Below are 21,563 nucleotides of genomic sequence, written 5' to 3'. Positions count from 1 at the left end.
GCTCCTCAGCGCCCAGCTATCAGTGCCTTTCACCTCCAGCATGACGTCTTCTGGTACACGCACACACATGCACACACAAACACACACACACACACTAAAGCTGAAACAGTTGGTTAATCCATTAGTTGATTGAGAGAATAAAATCCTACAACTTTGCTAACTGAGTAATCATGACAGGTGTTTTAATCGGCACAAAGACAGATATTTTCTGACTGCAAATTGCCAAATGTAAATCAAATGTCTTACAAATACCAAATAAGCAATTCATGACGTCGCTTTAGGTGTTCAGCATAATTTTCCTCGCCCTTTTATAGACTAAATTAAAATTAATGATGTAAAACTAATCAGCAGAATTTGTGTCGCAGATATGAAAGGAGGCCAGCTAGGAGCCACCGACTCATCTTTACCTGTGGCTGCTCAGGTAAGAACGAACACCAGCACAGTCAGTCTGAATCACTTTATATCAGCACACAGTCGAGCACTACAATACAATACGAGACGGAGCAGTGACACGTCATTAATGTAATGACTGAATAATTACGCAAGCTTCAGTAAAACGAGCGTCAGATGTTCAAGATATGTGAGGCAATGTCATGCTTTTACACCTCATTACATGGTAAATTAGATGGACTACAGTTTACATTTGTGATTAATTACATCATGGTTGATGGTCTCTCTCTCTCTCTGTCTCTGTCTCTCTCTCAGGACGGTGCGTCATGTGGTGGCCACAGCAGTAGCGGCTCCACCTCATCCCTCTCCACCCCTCCCTCCGTCTCTCAGAGCCCGCCGCAGCCGCAGATGAACGGGGTTGCCGCTGTGGGAACGGCTGCGGCCAGGCTGGGTGGCGTGGCGGGTCTCATGGGTGCTCTGGGTGCCGGTAGTGCACTGGGCATGGCGGGAATTGTCGGGGCGCTGAACGGGGTGATCCAGACACCGGCGGGCACCGGCAGCCCTCACTCACACACTACAGGAGCAGCTGCGGGCGTCACCTTGCCCGTTAATAACGGGTACGTCGGATGACTGCTTTTATTGTCCTGAAATCTTTTTGACATCAAATGTAAAATAATTTAAAAAAAACACTTTAGAAGCTAACACAACTGAATGACAGGGGCATTTACAAAGTGCTCAATAATGCAATGTCGTGTTTCAAGTTGAGGATAAAATCGTTACCACAACAAACGTGGACACTGTCTGGCGCCTGGAAAACAATTTATTTTCAGCCCCTCTGTCCACACTTCCTAAAGTACTGAATGAACCACAATCATTCCTCATGTCAGCGAACATACGTGTGCAATGTTTGAATGTGAGCTTTATTGCGTCCTCTCCTTGTTTTTTCCCTTTTGCTTGCGTGTTGGATTCTTGCAGTCCAACAGCCAATAAGAGCAGGTGAGACAGAGATGCTGTTTCCTTCAGGTCCCCGAAGTCTGTCACAAGACATTCTTGTCGCATGTTTTGTGTGCGTAGTTCTGGGAATTCATAGATGTGAAAAATGTTCTTGCTTTTTATGGCAACTGAAATTAACAATTCAAATTAGTTTGCTTAATTTTAAAATAGTAATTAATGTAAAAGACTCCTCCTTCAGCATTGAGTTCCTGAGCTAAGCTATTTGTTATATGTATGTCGCATTCAACCGCTGTGGTGGTCTCCTTCACGCCACCCTCTGAGCGCACAATACATTCTAAAACACACTTTCAGTGTTCATTGCGTTTGTCTCACTGCTCGTTGTGTCTTTGTCTCATCAGCGCTGCGCGGCTCGGCCTGCTGTCTGAGCAGCACAGACTCCTGCAGCAGCATCAGCTCCAGCAGCTGCTGGCCTCACAGCCTTCAGCGGTACAACACACACATGCACACACACACGTGTACTGGCAGACTTGCAACTACTCACTGCCATCACCACTATCACACACAGTTAAACACACACAAAGACACTGAGCTACAATTTTCCTTTGGACAAGGGCCTAAATCACCAAGCTAATTAACATTTATTTTTCTTTCTTATCCCCTCCACTGCTCACCCCACTTTCCTTTACTCTTTTTTTCTATCTGCTTTTCTCATACTACTCTCATTTCCATTTTTTGTCTAAAACTTTCACTTCATCCTTATAATTCTCTTAATTTTCCTCTGGCTCTCATACTTTCGCCTCCTTAATTCATCCTCTCTCCCCTCCTTCTCCCTTTGCTTCCCCTCTCTCTCTATCTACCCCCCCCCCCCCCCCTCCAAGGAGCAGCAGCAGGTGTTGCTCTACCAACTGATGCAGCAGCAGCAGGACCTCCAGCAGCTGCAATCCCTCTCCTCCTCTGCCCAGATTCCCTGCATCCCGCTCTCCTGCCCTCAGCTGCCCATCAACAACCTGCTGCCCGGTGCCCAGAGCCAGGGCACCATCACCGCCAACCCCTTCCTGGCGCTGCAGCACATACATGCTGACACACACGCCTCGGGGGCACAAAAGCCACGGCTCGCCGAAAAGGCCATGGGCGTCACGGGGCAAGAGAAGACATGACGGCAGATGCCCTTTATGTTTTGGTTATCAATATTTAGTTTTTTTTCTTTCTGAATAAATATGCAGAGTCTTCAGGAGATCGGCCTGTTGGTCAACTTTGTGGTTCAGCGATGAGAACCAGTCACCAGCTCACCGTAATTGACCTTGTCAGGTTTATTTTGCAGCTTTTTTCAGGTTACAGTCTTAACAACATTTTGTCTTCATGTGTACTATTTATGTCTATCCAATTTTACTTTATAGCTATAGTGCTGCTTCAGGTTCTTATTTTGTCACTGTTAAGATAATGATTTTCATTCGATATCACTGGTAGCAACTTAGTGTGTGAGTAAATTAGCACATGGCGTGTTTGATCTCTTCTCTCACCGCGTGAGTTGACAAACGGGTCAGCCTTTATCTTCATTGATTTTCTCTTAATATTTTTCTTTAATCTTATCCAGTTTCCTTCTCTTTTTTTGCTGTGTCGTGTTTTCTTTTCTTTTTTCTTCATCATTTCTTCTCTTTTGTCTCCCTATTTTCTCTCTGCTTCTGCATCCTCCACGCTAATGACTATCTCAGTCTGGTCTCTCTGCTGTCTCACTTTCTCAGGGGCCTCTCAGCTCACAAGCTAGCACACACGCAGAACTAAAAACTTAAGAAGAAAAATAACAAATACATGTATGTAAAAAAGAAACTACGATTCCTTACCACAGGACTTAACAGTAGCAGATGTATGTCTTAACATCTGTCTCGCAGCGATCCCGAGGGGAATAATGGGTGGGAGGCTTGTGAAAATATCCCCACATGTTCTTGCTGCTGCCTCTGTCCCCTTGTCTTTCACTGTTTGTGTAGATCCATTAATGTCAGAGAGCCTCATACAGTCACCGCAGAAGCCTTGCGTTGGACTGTCTCTTCTCTGGGCCAGATACAGGCGGCTCACTCAGGAAAGTGATATGTAAAAAGGCGAAAAGTGAAATAAAATAGCGAGTTGAATGTTCAGACGGATGCATTAATCCACACGGCTCAGAAAGAGATATTCTGCAGTTGGTTGTCAGTGCGTGGACGTCGTTACATTTCATCTTCCTGATTGAGCCCCCTGCTGCACCTACCTCTCCAGCAGGACCTACAAGGCCGACAGCAGCGGCCGTGAAAAAAAAAACCCACAACCATGATGAGGACTGGCCAATCAGGGTCCAAACCCAAGTGCCTGAGGCCAAGGGGGGGAAGGTGGGAATTTGTTTCCTTTTACCTGTGTCCCTGTCACTCAGCCCAATTCTTCACAATGCTACTGGTAATTAAGCTGCGGATTACAAAAATACTTTGTAATGTCAGGCTGGACGCGCAGTCTCTTTAAAATAACCAGGAACTATGATTCTGCTGCATTCTCTAATAGCAAAGCCAACTTTGCATTGTGCTTTTTATTTATTGGGAGTGAGTTTGTGTAAGGGCATAAGATGATATATTTTAAAAGCCTGCTGGTGTTGCAACTTAACATTTTGTACTACTGTGTAAAGTTTTGTTTTTTCCCCTCATACAGTCAAATCTTGCTGTAAACCTGTTTAATGACTTCGACTCTGTGTTGTGTTTTGAAAGCTAGATGCTACTTGCTGTTTGGGAAGGCGGTGTGGTTGTATATAACTGTTTTTAGGGGGAGGAAGTGTGTCACGAGGCGTTCAGTGGCACAGTTTTTACCTCGTTGAGTGTACATAAACTTTTCTCATTGGCCGTTGGTGTACATAAGCGATTGTGATTAGCTGTGCTGGTGTGAAGGAAAGCCAATGAAGCCTCAATTTGTGTGTGTGTGTGTGTGTGAATCTTTAGGACCAGATAAAAAAGGTTGACAGTGACTGGACACACAAAGTATTAATTTATTTTTATATGTGCAGGGACATTGTGTTTCTTTTTTAAGTTTTGCACCATTTTCTTGATGAGAAGTCATTTTATACTCTGCACCGTGTTTTCATCTGTGCACACATTTCTTTGGATACATTTTGTACAAGTGGAAAATAATAGGAGTGGGGAGAGGTGGAATCTGACATTGTATTTCAAAACACCAAAATAAAGAAACACTATGGATGAAGTAACCAGAGCTTTCTGTCTTTGTGTCAAGGAGATTATTAAAAATATCTTTTAGACAGTAAATTTGTAACATTAAATAAAATGGTTCTTTTGCCGTTTCAAAGGAATTTATTTCAATTCTTTTTCCTAATTATTTATTTAAACCTGAATTAAAACAAAATGTGCTGACTTTAAAATATAATAATATAAATAAATAAATATATATATATATATATATATATATATATATATATATATATATATAAATAAATAAATATATATATATATATATACACACACACACACACTTTAAACATACAATGCTACATTTTAAAAAAATGTTTATTGCTGACCAAAGTTGGTGTGGATTTGCTTAGTTATAGTAGTAACATTAATCTTGAATGTATTGAATATACAGACATTCATATATGCACCAAACAAATATATCTTGTCTTTGTGGATTTGGAAAAACTGCAAATGAGCCAAAGTGTCTTTTGTCCATCTCTCCGGATGTTTAAAAACCGAAAATTATTTTATATCTAATGTATACCACATATTTAATATGCATACAATAATACAGCACTTCCACCAATATATACCTCATAATACAGAGCAATTAGTTATAATAACTAGAAATTAACATGTTTTATTCCCCTCTTATCACATATATAAATCATGACTACAGATAAGAGGGTACATTGGTAACTATTAAAATAAGTGTTTTATTAAAATATTTAATTGACAATAGAGCAAATGTAAATTGAGATGGTATGTGTACCTGGTTTATATTATACTGCATTAATTATATTGAATACTGTGGAAGAGATGGCAGCAGTAAGATGTGATTTATTCAGTAACAAGGGGGAGGAAAATGAATAATCATCAAGTGCCAATAGAAGCTGAACATCTTTAAATTTAAACAATGTGCTTCAAGGCTCCTGTCCTAACAAATATGCACACACCCCACCAAAGCTGATGACTTCCAGCTGCCTGTGTGTGTGTGTGTGTGTGTGTGTGTGTGTGTGTGTGTGTGTGTGTTTAGAGGTGGGGGCACCATTCTGCTACATCTGCTTCTGCCCTGGTAATTAAAAGCTCACTTTCCTCCTGCACCCTTGCTCCCCCCAAAATACCCCCACCCCTCCCCACCCCTTTCAGGAGTCCCCCCTCCACACACACACACACACACACACACACACACACACACGCACACACGCACGCGCGCATACACACGCACAATCTAACCTGCATTCAACAACACAACCCCCATCTCTCTTCCCTTTTCTCAAGCACTTGCTCCCTCCTCCCCCTCCCCGCTCACTATCAGCCCTGTCAATCAAAGCCACGCTATTTAAACAGCTCATACCCCACCTCCACCACGACCACCACCCAGGACCTTCTCTTTCATAAGCCTCCACCATCAGAGCTGCCTCCCCTTCAGCGCCGGTAATAGCAGCAGCAGCACACACACACACACACACACACACACACACACACACACACACACACACACCCGCACACACACACACACACACGCACGCACACACGCGCGCGCGCGCGCACACGCACAGGGCAGAGCTGCTGTGTCCATCATCGATCACACTCCCCCAGAAAACCTTCCCTGAGGGTGGGAGGGCTTACCAGCTGATGGAGGACCCCTGTGTGCTGCCCAACCAGGTGCCTGATCACAAAGTCAAAACACTACTAAGCCCTGGTGTTAGTCGACAAGAGATCGCTCTCTCACACGCGCACATACACAAACACACACACACACACACACACACACACACACACACACACACACACACACACACACACACACACACACACACACACACACAACCTCAGACACACACAGCGCGGATAGCCGGCCAGCAGGAGGGTTAAGCTCTGGATGATTAGGCAAATGCTGGCAGATATCTATAGGTTCAGAGGCGAGCTGAGCTGCTGTCACTGAAGAATGCTCTGCAGCAACATGGCTACCTGCTTCTAGGAGCAGGTTACGTACGTTTGGGTCCCTGCTTTAGTTGTATTCATTCCGCTGCTTCCAAATAAAGCATTCAATGGTTTCGGGTCTTTTAGAAGCAACAGAGCCGGAAGGACAAAACTGCAGCCAAGAAAGCTTGAAGCAGAGTGGAGCCAAAGTTTATGGGTTTTATTTATAGTTCTGAATGTACACACACATATTTTAATTATGTGTCTCTGCACACAATGAACTGCATTCACAAGAAAGGTACAACAACGCTTTGTTAGAAATTAAGTATTATCTGAAATATAAATAATAAGCAACTTAAATAAAAACGAGATGAAAAAAAATCCAAATAAAATGTTTGGATACAAGTTGCTATAAAAAAGATGACGTGACAGAAAATAACATCTTGAAGTTATAGATTTCAAAAGTTGTAATTACTGTCCATTTGAATTCAACCACTTCCACCATGACCCACGATAACGACCTGAACATGTGGTGATTTAGAATTTTATTTAAATAATTGATCCAGTGCTCCTTTATGAACTGAGAACATTCTTTTAATCCTTTAGTACAATAATTAAATAAAAAATGCACCCATCTAAAAAAAAGCGATTAAAAAGGTCCCGAGAAGAACTCGTATGTCTATAAGTGATTTACAGAGGACATTCACTTTTAAATACTCACAAAATGTATTATCATATTTCCCAACAAACTCAGAGCATCTCTGACGTCACACATGGAAGGCACGCAGAACCATAAAACAGGTTAACTCAGAGCCATGAGTAATTCCTACACAGGTTTTGGCATATGTTTGGTAATTCAGTTAAATTATTTAATTAGACCTCAGCCTCAAAGTGAGAGAGAGCAAAGAGCAATAAAGCCGAGAGAGGCTCCGGTGTAATAAACCATTAGCAGGAGGAGGCAGCCGCTGATGTGTACAGTAATAATGCAGTGTAAATCATCACAGAGTGGCTGCCATTAGGAGCCCTAATCCTGGCCAGAAACCTGCAGTCAGCTGCCAGGGGCCCTGATCCGGTGCCGAGTGGAACCAGATCCGGCAAATAGAGGTGTTTAGGGCCGGGGCAGGAGGAAGAGGAAGGAAGGGTGCAAGGAAAGTGTAGAGGGAACAGCTGAGAAGATTCCCAGGGTAAGTGTGTGGATGGTTTTGTGCACGCGCGTGTGTGCGTGTGTGTGCGTGTGTGTGTGTGTGTGTGTGTGTGTGTGTGTGTGTGTGTGTGTGTGTGTGTGTGTATGTCCGTGTGTGTGTCCGTCCGCCCCCCACAGGTCTCCCTCCTGTAGGATAATGGTGGCGAGGAGAAGCAGCAGGATTCAGCCTCATCCCTCTTCATTCTCAGATAGCTCGTATTCTTCTGCTGTGGCGCTCCCATGTCACACAAACACACACACACACACACACACACACACACACACACACACACACACACACACACACACACACACACACACACACACACACAGGATCTTCTATCTGTCTCCCAGTGCAACCACACATTGGAGTTTCTTGATGACTGAAGTGTAAACATTAAATTTGAATGTAACTTACAGCAAAATGCATTCTTTTATTTTGAAAGTCAAGTCGGTCTTGTTTATGTGGGCCCAAACTTCTTCTGTCCAATCTACAACAAAACACCTTCTTTCCCTGGAAGCCATCAATACAGAGAGGAGAAACTCCCACCAGGAGGGTTTGAGTCACACTGTACCAACGAGTTGCAGTTTAGGTCCATAAAAGTCAGCTGTAATTTCCACCAACAACACTCAATTCACCAGAAACCGTAGTTGAAGTTGTCCTTAGCATTGATGATTCATTTCAGCTGAGAAAAAAATACTATAAATATAGAATAATTACAGGAAAAACTGTAAACAATTATGAAATAATATAACATATTCAAATGAATTAATTCTGCAGGATAATAATTTAAATGATCAATCTGGCTATCATCAGAGACGCAATGGTTAAACTCCAAACAGCAAAATAAACATTTAAAAAAAAATCCCGAATACATAATAACTCTATATATTTAAATTATATTTTTAGATAAATTAAAAACATTATTTTAAAGCTTTGAAAGACATCTGAAAGCAAATAAATAACAGGCTACAAAGTAAACACATATGTTGTATGTAAAAGGCAGGATGAATAACGTTGAATCACAATACGTTATTGTATATGTTCATGCAGGGGGACACGTCGCTGCAGCCAGAAGCCGGTTCCAGGGCGCAGCGGCGCCGCGCGCGCAGCAGCCTCTTCCCGGCACTCAGCGGCGGCTGGACGGCTCTGCCTGCCGCGCGCAGTGAGGCGCTGCGCGGCCAGCGAGCCGCTGCTCCCCCGCTGACTGCTGCTCCCCGCGAGAAGAGAAGAGCTCTGAAAACCCGCAAACAAGCGGGAAGCACACGAACACTGTGCGCCAGGAGCGGGTGCACTCTCAGCGGTGATGGGAGGAGATCTGAATTAGTGATCGTGTGTTTTCTGCTATTCCCCTTTGCAAGGGGAAATGCAGCTCTGCGGCAGAGCCGCGTCTCCACTTCAGGGGAGAGTTCCCAGCAGCATGGCGTTTACATTAGGCGACTGTGTTTATTGGATCAGACGTGGACGCATTTAAAAGCCCCAGCACACTGTAAAGCGTTACATGTTGCCTAAAATCAATTTTACACTCTCCAAAAATATTGTCAAAATGTTTATTCCAGCGAGCGATTTGACTCTGGTGTGTATTGTTCAATGCATGCAGCGGGCATGTTGCATAATAATATTATATATTGTAACAATTAAGGCAGCCTGCTTTAAGGGTTATTATGAAAGGAATAGTATGTGAGTTTATGTAGAGTACCTCTAATATTACATATTTTATAATATTTATGAATTTATTTTTAAGTTCATGCTAAAATTGTTTTACTTGAATTGATTCATTCTCCACGACACTGCACTAATAATGATATATTTCTATTGGATCAAATCCTTTGCTGTGACGTTTGCCTCTTTGTACGATGTACAGCCTCCTATCTATTATGGCGACCTCCAGTGTGCTGTTTTGAAGACCATCGACCACAGAAACCCACTGCAGGGAAGTCGCATGACCCACACAGAAATGCACTAAATTATGTATAAATTCATCTGGAAACCTTTTTTTGTGTGTGGTAATTGTTCCTTTTCTCTTTGGCTCCTAAGTGCCATGTTTAAAAACATATAGTTAACATTTCCTGTGACCTGATAGTATAACAGCAGAAATCCATGATACATACATGTCTGACCTGAAGACACACACACACACACACACACACACACACACACACACACACACACACACACACACACACACACACACACACACACACACACACACACACACACACACACATGTGATGTATTTTCCCCTTAAAATGTTCACATCAAACCTGGACCAAGAGGCATAACTCTTTGTGTTTCTGTGCATTTCCTGTATTTACCTTCCTGGTGAATAGGCTCCATGTGAAGAATGAAACACCATTACAAAGACAGGTGGTGCTGGCAGAGATGAATGTAATCTTGTGGGGTTATAATGAATGTGACGGGATATAGATCTGAGATGAGGCCTGGTTTGATCATCAGGTAAAAATAGATCAGTCACTGGCAGATCATTACTGATAATTACTCTGAGATGATTGGCTATGTGAGAGGTCTATATTATTAAATAATTCTGCTCCTTAGTGATGGCGGGTTGAGGGAATTTTGTGTGTGTGCACGTGTGTGTGCATGTGTGTGTGTGTGTGTGTGTGTGTGTGTGTGTGTGTGTGTGTGTGTGTGTGTGTGGGTGCTTGTCTGTGTGTGTGTATGTGTGTGTGTGTGTGTGTGTGTGGGTGTGCGTGTATGTGTGTCTATGTCTAATGATTAAAATAAAAATGATAAAGTAGAAGAGAGGTGTGTTGTGAATATTTTTTTACTTGTTGTCAGATCACAAATTATATTTTGGTATTCAACTCACATTTTTTGTGGTTTCAGCTCAAAAAACCTTTACGCCTAACAAATGATCAACCTCAAATCCTTTGATATTCATCCCTTCGCTCCACCTGTATGTGTATATTTTTCTGATTAGCTAATAAACATCATTTAAAACCTGCAGGAAGAGGGAAGGTTTCACACACACACACACACACACACACACACACACACACACACACACACACACACACACACCTGGGGGCTGCCTGAGCATTTGAGAGGTGAGTGCCTTGCTCAAGGACACTGCAGTGGATCGCAAAGAATTGCTCTATCCCTGTGGAGGCTAAGCTAATTTCCAGCATTGAAATCAGAACATCGGAGTCCAACTGCTGCGGCTGCAATCACGATGAATGAGGGAACAACAAGCATGTAAAGAGACCGAGGATTCCTCCAACGGCAACAGCTGTTAAATGGTATAGCAGGCTGCATAATGGCACAGGCTAATGTGTGTGTGTGTGTCTGAGTGAGAGTGTGTTGAGAGACAGAGAGAGAGCCCTCCCCCTCCTCTGTTCACCCACCTATCAGCAAGCTTCATTTATTATGCAGTCTGGAGACCCCTGGGCTGGAGGAGAAGGCTAGTGTGTGTGTTTTGGAAATGTGTTTGTGTGTGGGGGCGGGGTTACATTTTATGCCTGTAAGAGCGCACACACACACACACACACACACACACACACACACACACACACACACACACACACACACACACACACACACACACACACACACACAGCTGATTCAGTGTCTTTGCTCACCAGTACATGCTGTAGGAGGAAAAACATGAGAGAGTTATGAAGAGAGCGAGAGATGTGTGTGTGTGCAAATATAGTTTGTGTGTACAAGTGTGCTGAACTTGTTGCATCAACCGTGATGAGATATTGGTACAATAAAATATGACAGTGAAGTTTTCAAGGGTTCATAACAGGTAAGTGTGTGTGCTGTTTGTACATGTGTGCATATGATGCACAGACCTTGAAAAGCACACATAAAGGAGCTGGCGCGTGTCTTCCTGCCAACTCGTGTCTGCTTCTCACAAAAGACTCTGCTGGTGAACTGTAAAGGCATTTCATCCTGGAAAAAAACGTGTGTGGACACAAGTAGCCTTAATACAATATATTTTATTATTTTTTCACACAAAAACACACCATAAAAACAGTTGTGGCGGTTGTGGCTCAAATGGAAACACATGAAAAGCAGCATTGTCTGAGGTTTAGTTGAACAGGCAATACAATATTTAGCTAATATCTATTTTAATTGAGAAATATAATAATATTTGTTATTGAAGCTTTGGACTTTGCTACCATGAGCTAAACCGAAATGTTCTTGTGTCACCAATGGGAAACCATAACTAGAGTTCAGAGGAGCTATTGTAGTTTTTATTCCATTACATTTATCTGACAACTGCTTTTCAAAATATGAGTACACACAATAGCCATTATCTTTAAGTATGTTTAAGTACTTTATACACATTTTAATTCCATTTGTATATTTAATATTCTTCTACTGTTAATTTTTAATGTTGTTTTTATTACCGTTCGACTGTTTATTTATATTACTTGATTTTGTATCTGTATTTACTTGTGAGCAATGCTGCTGTAATCCTGTAATTTCCCCACTGAGGGACTAAGAAAAAATTATGGTATTATAGCTTATACGATTAGCGTATACAATAAAGTGCTTTGAGAAGCAGTGTTTACCAACATTGTTTGGCTTGTGGCCTTTGAAACTGTATATGAAGTAGTTCAATGCAGATTCAAATGTGACTAGATAATTATTAATAATTCAACAATGACATATTAGTTAATAATAAAAATAGTACTAATAATAATAATTAGTATCATAAGAGTCATAAGGTCATTTTTCTTTACTAAGAGAATTTTTCTGAAGGAGGAGAACTTCAAGTTTTGATTATTTAATTGATTTTTCTGTTAATACTGTTGTACTTTTTAAATGCAGGACTTTTTATTTTGAACAAATATTTTTTTCCACATAGTTTTATTGTAGTTTACTTGTTATACTCTTATAACTGCATTGTGATACAAAAGACTAGATACATGAACAATGCATATCTGTTCATCACCAGCGGCACAGAAACATCTAAATTACATAATAATAATAATAAATAATAATAATAATACAAAATAATAATCTGCCCTAACACACGTACGTTATAACATAAGAGAATACAATAACTAAAAAAGGTACAGGAAGAAGTATTTCTGAAAAGTAGTATTCTCCATTAGTCTGTTGACTCACATTAGTGGCACAAATATGAAAGCTGTGGTCTAATCTTTTAAAAGTCCCAGGGTAATGTTGGAAATGGTCAGAGGAGAAGGGAAGAGGGGGATGGAAGAGGGATAAAGGGAGGAAGGGGAGGAGAGAAACTCAATCTAAAGCACCAGGTGCACCTTTTGTCGACATAATCTCCCAACCCTTGAGACCGCGCGCACACTGGCCAACATATACAGCCTTTCATACGTACACATGCTGCTTTTTCGACCGAGGGATTTGGATGCTGTGGCTCTGGTCGTATGTAAAAGGCTCTCAGGTCACTGCACGGCCACAACGGGGTTTGGTCCATTTTGATTTAGCCACACTTAGGTGATAATCAATAGGACAAAACCTTTAACATTGCATTATCGTGATGATAAGGATTCGTCACGTCGCGTGAATGTTGTGTACAAATTTGAGGTCAAAAGAATACCTGTGCAGATTAACAGCAATCAGGGGAAAGAAGAAGAGAGCCGACATGTGTTTGGGAGAAATGCTGCCACATGTGAAAGCCCACATGTGCATTTAGAGCACAAGTGTTCCTCAGACACAAGTGCTTTCATGTGTGAAACAGTTTTCACTTTGTATTCTGACGTCACGTGTTTCTCTTTAAAATGGAAATAAAAATATGTTGTTTCATTTATGTGAAGTACTTGACCAGCTAATAACTTGTGAAATGAAATGAGCATGCTATGGTGTAGATGTATGTATGTATGTCAGGACAGTTTAAAGTACTGTGTTAATGTAATCGTAGATAAAATGACTTAATGAGTTCACTAACATTTTTAAACTGTTTGAAACATGCCTGTCAGTGGTTAAGTTAATGTGTTTAATGTGTAGTTAATGTGTTTAAATGTCTCAATATGTGCATTCATATTGTATCATTATGTAAGTTTATTATGTTCTCTTGCACTTGTGCTTCCTATGAAAAGTTGTACACAGAGACATAAATAACAACTTAAAGCTGGACTTTGGAATGTTAGAAAGAAGAAACAACACTCTCTTCCTCTTGCAGATGAATTCATAAGCAATAACACACACTCACGCTTAATTGTGTGACACTGACATTGCCTGGTCTGCCTATTGGCTTTCCTCTCTATCGTTAACCTGAAATCATCATTTGTTCCATCTGTTTAGAAGAAAACAAGCATACTTCAAAATATTGTTTACTTACAACATTATGTGTTGTAAAGAATTTCTATTTTAAGTGTTTATGCTTATGCTAAATAGGTCACATGCACACAAAAGTAACAATTTTTTTCCAAGGGTATTTGCAGATGTATAAACAGACGGATATGCAGAGTAGAGTGGATGAATGAGCTCTTGTGTGTGTGTGTGTGTGTGTGTGTGTGTGTGTGTGTGTGTGTGTGTGTGTGTGTGTGTGTGTGTGTGTGTGTGTGTGTGTGTGTGTGTGTGTGTGTGTGTGTTGAAGGGAACAAGACCTGGGCTCCTACCCATTGTGAGCATACAGACATGTATTGATGCCTGTCAGTCCACTGCATTACCCAGCGAGGACAAGGGAGGAGAAACAAAGATTTTCTTTTCAGGATAGAAGCAGTTGTTGTTGTTGTTCATCTAGAAGCTTGAAATGTTAAAAAGCTTGGATTGTAGAAAAACACATACTTGAATAGCATTACAGGCCGCGTTAATCAATGGCTCATACCACAGTGGATTTAAGCAGACCGGGCGCCCCTTGTCCACAATCCCTCACCCGTCATCCTTTAAGCTCGACCCCTAAACTCCTGTGAGGCCTGAAGTAGGGACGAAGCCAAGGACGGAGCGAGCTGCTCATTGTGATTTAATCTCTCTCTGTCTCTCTCTCTACTGCCAGAGCAAACATCAAATATGGCCTCCTTATCAGGCAAGCCCTGCTCTATCTATCTATCGCCAATCAATATCTCCTACTCTGTGTGTGCCGGCTTGTATGTGTGCGTGTGTGTTTGTGTGAAACAGGTCTCAAGGGCTGTGCTAACTAAGGTCAAAGATCAGGTTTAACCCTCCAGCATGGAATGACAGATGTGGCTGGAGGGAAACAAGATAAAAGAAAGGAAAAGAAGAAAGAAGCGAGAGATTTCTAGAAGTTGCGTGTGTCCTAAACAACAGATCATAAAGACGAAGGAACTGTTGTTATGATTGCGTCTGTTGTTTCTGCAGCAGGTTGAAGTCTGCCTCAGGCCACTGGCAGACTCCAGATCAGCTTACCTGCGTGAATGTCGGCCTTGAACAATGAACTGGAAGCTTTGTCAGTGTCCACCTTTATGAACGTAGCAGCAACTCAACTAGCTGCATTGTCACACTGATGAATAGCTCTTTATTAAAGGTTTCCTTCAGTCAGGAAAAGGGATGAATATCAAAAGGCGTTGGCTTCTTGAGCTTCCTGTTTGCGGCGAGGAAGGAGAACCAAATGTTGTGCTGAAGCTTTCCCCAGGTTCACACAGGCACACTTACATGGAGGTAGTATAAACATTTCCCCTCCAACATGGACCAGGATTAACATAGCGGAGTAAATGTATGCATATGCATCAAGGGGGGCTCCTGAGGTGATGATGACACTCTGTATGTGCTTCCATTAACCATGAAACAGCTCCATAAAGCTGTGAAAATGCTGCCAGAGCTGCAGCCGGCTGCAATGGCTGTTAGAGATAGATGGAAAGGGAGAGAGAGAGAGAGAGAGAGAGAGAGAGAGAGAGAGAGAGAGAGAGAGGTTGGGGGGGATCCTTTGTTCTGTCAAGGACTTAACACAATCAGAGTGTACAGTGTGTCAGGAGCGCACAGGCATATATCAACTTCAATCTCTTTTTAATGAAAAATCCTGCCCTCTCTAATATGTGCAAATTAACCTCTTCTCCTCCCTCCCTCCTCCCCTCCTGCCGTTTCCCCTCCTCTGTCTCTCTCTCTCTTTCTCTCTCTGTCTCCCTCTCTCTCCCTCTCCCTCACAGAGGCCCCTCGACTCCCACTCCCTCTCTTCTTTTGCTCTCCACCCTCCGTTCTGTCCCTCTTCTTCCTCCTTTTCCACTGTTCGGCTTCACTTTCACCAATCTTTCCGTGTCTGCCTCATTCATAGCAGCGAGAGAAGAGCAGAGATATTGATAGACACAGAGACTCCTGCTCTGCATTAACTTGTTGCTTTTAGCAACCCAACCCCCACCACAGCAATTATCGGTCACTTATAGTTGCAAAAAATATATTATATTAATTATCAAAATCAATGCAGAAAAATATCCAAGTCTGTGTTCAGCAGCAGAATTAAAATTCACGTTCATCCTCTCTGCTCTCTTTGGTTTTCCTCTCTGCAGCAGCACACACTCTGAATCATGCTATTACCCTGATTATCCTGATGAGTTGGTCAGATCCTCGCCTTCTCATTCTACCCATGCTGATTGTAATTTAGAAATTACACCTAATGAGGAATTTTTTTAAAACACGGCGGCCGCTCTGTGCTGCCAGCTCCACACTGCTCCCTGCCCTAATGGATTTCCTGGTATGGAATCCATTTTTCCCTACTTTCTGCCCTGCAGGGGGTCCAGCTATAGCCAGGCCCAACCTCCTTCCCTCCCTCCCACCTTTGCTCTCACCCCCTCCCATCTCCCATCTCCCCTCCCCGCTACTCCCCCCACACCCCCATCCTACTCCACTAATTGGGGACGACTGGTTTTGGTGAAAAGAAGTCATAATCATTGTTTCTGCTGCTAATTTAAGTGGTTAAGTGTACAGGATCAGCTTGCAGATTGAGGAAATGAGTGCGATTAAATTTACATTTTTTAATCTGAACAGCTAAAGTGCCGACTTCCTTTTGACGTTTTTTTTTTAGAGGTTTCTCAAAGTCCATATGACAGTTTGCACAAAATGAATGCATATGTTGTTTTTTTTTGTAAAGTCTCAAGAGAGTTTATTTGCTTTTGGTTGGTTTTCCAGATTACATGCTGATCGTATTGCGATTAATATACAGACAGAATAAGAGCGCGCGAGGACAACACCAGCTTTTTGACTCCATCAGATGTCTGCGGCTTAATCTGTCCTGGTCTCACAAACACCTGTATGATGTGTGTGAGTGTGTGTGTGTGTGTGTGTGTGTGTGTGTGTGTGTGTGTGTGTGTGTGTGTGAGTGTGTGTGTGTGTGTGTGTGTGTGGGTGTGGGTGTTCAGGAGTATTCGGGAGAAATTGTATATGAGGGATGGGGACAAATACACACACACACACACACACACACACACACACACACACACACACACACACACACACACACACAGGCACAGGCACACATGCAAATCAAAGCCATCAACAGCTTGTGATGAAGTGAGACGTCGTAGCATAAACAGAGTGTGCCGTTACCATGGAAGCCACTTTCACCTCACAGGCCGAGAGAGAGAGACGGGCCGAGAGACGGGAAACACAAAGAGCCACCGAGACGGGGAGAGAATGACAGAAAAACAGTAACAGACAGACAGACAGAGCGTTACAAGCTCTCCTTCAGCTCCAGTTAAGAGCCTTTCAAAGCCTCCTGATCTTGTTCACTATGTTTCCGTCCCCTGGGAAAGAAACACTATTTGTACAGTAAGAGTTCCAAAGAAAGGGAAAAGTTCATTGAAGCGTTGTTTAATAGTCGGTTGAACATTCACAGGTTTAATGAGCACATCGCTGAGCTACAGAAGCAGACATGCAGCGGCTGTTGAAGGGGCTTTGTGCTTCTGGAGACACATCTGTCCCTGTTTTGGTCTTTTTTTTCCTTGTCTGGTTCCATTGCAGGTCACAACCTTTAGACTCCAACTTTGGATGGATTGTGGCAGCAGGCTTACTTCACAAATTGTTTGTTAATTGATGCAGTCTTACAGGCACGAACTGGGACATTTCTGCTTTGCAGTTCACAAAGAAAGAAAAACATCTTAGATTTATTGCTATTCTATTTATTGCATTCTCAAGTACATGTTTGATGCATTTTACTTTACGAGGGGAGTCATAGACAAGATTCACTCAGGTACAACTGGAACAAATAACTGCATTTTCTGCATAGCACTGAATGTCCACTATCAAGCCTGTAGCAGGAAATGGAACATAGCGACCTGGTCATATGCCATCAGAGAGGACATCCAAGCGGAGCATCACAGCAAAGGACTCCTCTAGATGGATCCGTCTGTTTGGCAGAGACACTAATGACAAATTTCCTTCTTTTATACTTTATAAATGATTCCTCTTCGCCAAATGGAAACCTTCATCTATTTAATCCAGCTCATTTTCTCTTTCAGAGCTCTAACAACAGGTTACATAACATCTACAAAAAGCACCATGGAGATTGAAAAAGAAGACGAAATTAGCTTACATGTGGCTTAAAAAATGTAATGAAGAGAAAAATGAGCAATTCTGATTATGAAGACATGGTTTCCTTTAAGTCCAAAGTCTCTCCGGTCACTGTGTTTGAGTTCCTTGCAATCAGAGATTTTGAATGTTGGGATTTTATTTTTGCTGAACTGTCTTGTCCACCTCAAAGCCTGATTGCTGCCGAGTGAAAGAAGACTCCATGCCTGCTGCAAAAAGGTCGGATGAGCGTGGCCACTGTAGCGATCATAGCTTTCAAGGTTTGCCAGGGAGGCTACAGGAGGTAATCAGAGGAAAATATGTCCTCTCCTCCTCCTCTTCTCTTAGACCTCCATTAGACCAGCCTGCCTCTGTCTGGGAAAATTGATTTTCTCCCTCCCCTTCTCTCCTCTCCTCGTTTTTTCGTGTCTCAGGTTCCATTTGAGGCTTGTTCATCCACTCTCAAGAGCAGTTCTGCGAGACAGCGATAGATAAGAGAATAGTTAGGCCACGACAGGTTGTTCTCACCCCCAACAGCAGGCAACAGGGATCTAGTCCCATCTTTGTCATCTGAAGAGGCCTGCAGTGGTTTGAACATCTTTCTCCCCCACGTTTTTCCTTTACTCATTCTCAAACCTAATCCCTTACTTCCTCCACTGCTCTTCCGGCATCCTTCTCTCGTTCTGTTGCTCTTCACACTTGCATCCCACCCCCCTCTCTCGGAGCTAAGTCTTGGATCAATGCACCATTGATTTTCCTATCAATGAACATTAGTATGGATCAGACTGCTGCTTGCACGGCCATGCCCCAAAAACTACACACACGCTGACGCTCAAACACATGCATACATACATGCACGCACTGAGAGCGCCTGTTGCTAAAGGGACCCCAGATTTCATCACTGCTCAGCCACGAGCACACAAACACACATACGCACTCACACACACACACACACACACACACACACACACACACACACACACACACACACACACACACACACACACACACACACATACATACAAAAGACGAGCCGGGTGCTGTGGACAAAAGAAGAACAGCAAGGAAAGACAGCAACAGAAATAAGAAGGGTGGGATTGATAAAAGAGAGGTTCTAGTTAAAGCACAGCAGCCAATCAATGAAAGGAGTGACAGAAAGGGTAGGAAATGAAATCAGACTGAGCTGAGTTTGGCATTGGTCAACTGTCTGCTAGTCGATTCACTGCAGAATAATTCAGTCTGATTGGCACCCAGCTCAGGCTGTTGGTAATGGCTGCTGATCATGACAGTGAATGGATGCGTGCGCTTTATACACCTTTGGGTTTCTTTCTCTTTCCCACGCACACACACACACACACACACACACACACACACACACACACACACACACACACACACACACACACACACACACACACACACCTCTCTCACACCCTATAATGGGCTCTGAGTCAGGTGGAGATTGCCACTTTTCTTTCTGCTGTGCTCCTTTTGTGTCCCACGATGTATTCATTCCACACAGACCGAGAACACATTTCTGCACACATCAGCTACATTTTGCATCACCAAAACAGTTAATCTGTGCTTACACTTGACGTTACGATCTTCAATTAACCATGCTTTGGGGTAAAAGTGGAAGGCGGAGGAAAAGAACAGTACATATTTTATTATTATTATCATATGTACACAGGGACATTATTAAATGAATGACTGTATAAAGGAAGTTTGTAATTAACTGCCCTTTCTTCAACGGCGTGAGAAGTCCTTTATGTGTCTGTGACGGTGTATAAATTGTCTTCTTTGGGCTTTTCTGAAGTAATGTTGAATCTTTCATAATTACATTTCCTCATCTCTTTCCTTTGTCAAACAGGGATAGAGAGAGAGAGAGACGAGAGAGAGAGAGAGAGAGAGAGAGAGAGAGAGAGAGAGAGAGAGAGAGAGATGTGGTGGAGACTGGTCTTTACAGAACAAAGAAACATCCTTGGGAGTGCTTGCATGAAAGTTGATCCTCGGTTAAGACCCGTGTACAAGGAAACTGAGACGGCCCAGGGCCGTCCTTCGCCCTGCCTGATTGTAAAGTGTTTTAATTTGAGCTGCACTGGATGCCTACCTGCCCCTCTGTCTGTCTGTCTCTCCGTTTTGTATTGTTCATGTATTTAGCATAATGAATGATCTAGCTTTGTTTATTTCTTCATTGTGATCTAATTACTGTATGTCGAAGATTGTTATTTCGTGAACATGATATGATTTCCTTGGCCAACAGTAACGTTTTTAAGGTTCTAACAGCTTCGTAGTTTCAGCAGCAGAAAGGTCCATAAGAGACAGATGCATGTTGCATTTGCAGCAAAAGGTTGACCTTACTGTTGCTGCCAGAAACTGTAAACTTATAAAAGTTATAAAGGGTGAAGAAAATGATACTTTTCCAGCATTTTTTTTTTCATTTTAAATCAAGTATTTACAATCCAGGTCTCTGCAAGCCGTGACATTTTTTTTTTCTCCTTTGCAGCATAGAGCCTATATTTTAATGGTTTTGATTGGTTTAGGTTCTTGAATGTGCTATAGCCTTCAAAAAGAAATAAGCTATGTAAGCTTTCACACCATGCCAGAAAAAGAAGAGGGTTTACGGCACTGTTTCAAAGCATCATAAAAAATTTTACAGATTCTTTTCACACCAACGTCATACTCATAATCTCAACAATCCTTTTATGCTCAGATCTTCTGTAGACTTCTGCTGCAACTATCAAACTGACCTTGAGCTTAAATAGTGGTAAAAGAAAACAATTCTATTTGCTGCTATAAAAATTTCACTTCGGGCTACAAAGACTCAACACAGATGGCCAACCATGACCTTGTGGAGGATTGACAAGACATGGTGAAAGGAGGAATATTCATGAACGTTATTGCTGGAGCTGTGATATGATGTGAACTCCTGCATAACTCTCTCTCTCCCTGGCCAACATTTACCAGTGCTCCTCTACACTGCATGCAACCTTCACTAGAACACACACAAAAACACACAAAGAGAGAGAGAGAGAGAGAGAGAGAGAGAGAGAGAGAGAGAGAGAGAGAGTCAACCTGTGGGAGCTGGAGGAGGGTGGGAGCCCGCAGATTTTTTTGGCTTCGTGTCAAACCAGACTGTAACCTTTGTAACCACAAAGTTCAATTACTCACTTAACTCACTTTGATCCAGACCTCTGCCTGTGATTGAGGCTTTAAAATTAATACTCACTAAAATTAGCCTTCAGCAAGCTCAGTTCTGAATAAAGCAACAACAACAACACATCCCTGTCCGATGGGCTCATGCACGGCACTCAAACCAGCAAACAGTGATTAACTCCTGAGTTTTTATAATGTTACATAATATGTTGCTAGTCCGGATCGGCTTGTTTTGTGTCACAACCCTTTTTAGAACATAGATACTTAATAAAATAAAAATAATAATGGCCTCGTGTTAGCTTAAAGTGGAGCAATGCGGAGCTAAATGTGTTCAACTTTAAAAGATCCT

At 42.3% G+C, this 21,563-nt stretch overlaps 1 protein-coding gene across 4 annotated transcripts in view; it reads left to right on the top strand.

Moving 5' to 3' along the window:
• mllt10 (MLLT10 histone lysine methyltransferase DOT1L cofactor) overlaps positions 1 to 4,561 on the top strand; it is a 42,099-nt gene extending 37,538 nt beyond the window's left edge. The window contains exons 16-21 of one of the 4 annotated variants that reach the window (XM_068581687.1): positions 1 to 53; positions 366 to 421; positions 706 to 1,007; positions 1,366 to 1,386; positions 1,743 to 1,830; positions 2,223 to 4,561. The exon at positions 1 to 53 is cut by the window's left edge and continues 97 nt beyond it. In XM_068581687.1, coding sequence (XP_068437788.1) covers positions 1 to 53; positions 366 to 421; positions 706 to 1,007; positions 1,366 to 1,386; positions 1,743 to 1,830; positions 2,223 to 2,501 — 799 coding nt within the window. In that variant the 3' untranslated portion in view covers positions 2,502 to 4,561. The remainder of the gene's footprint in view (positions 54 to 365; positions 422 to 705; positions 1,008 to 1,365; positions 1,387 to 1,742; positions 1,831 to 2,222) is intronic. The other 3 variants (XM_068581688.1, XM_068581690.1, XM_068581689.1) reach the window with 3 other exon arrangements.
• The last annotated feature ends 17,002 nt before the right edge of the window (positions 4,562 to 21,563 follow it).

This window comes from Clinocottus analis, unplaced genomic scaffold (genome assembly GCF_023055335.1).
Source record: "Clinocottus analis isolate CAN_PGR_092001 unplaced genomic scaffold, fCliAna1.0.p SCAF_18, whole genome shotgun sequence".
In the NCBI taxonomy this organism is placed as follows: Eukaryota; Metazoa; Chordata; class Actinopteri; order Perciformes; family Cottidae; genus Clinocottus; species Clinocottus analis.
This window is presented reverse-complemented; position numbering and strand designations above follow the sequence as displayed.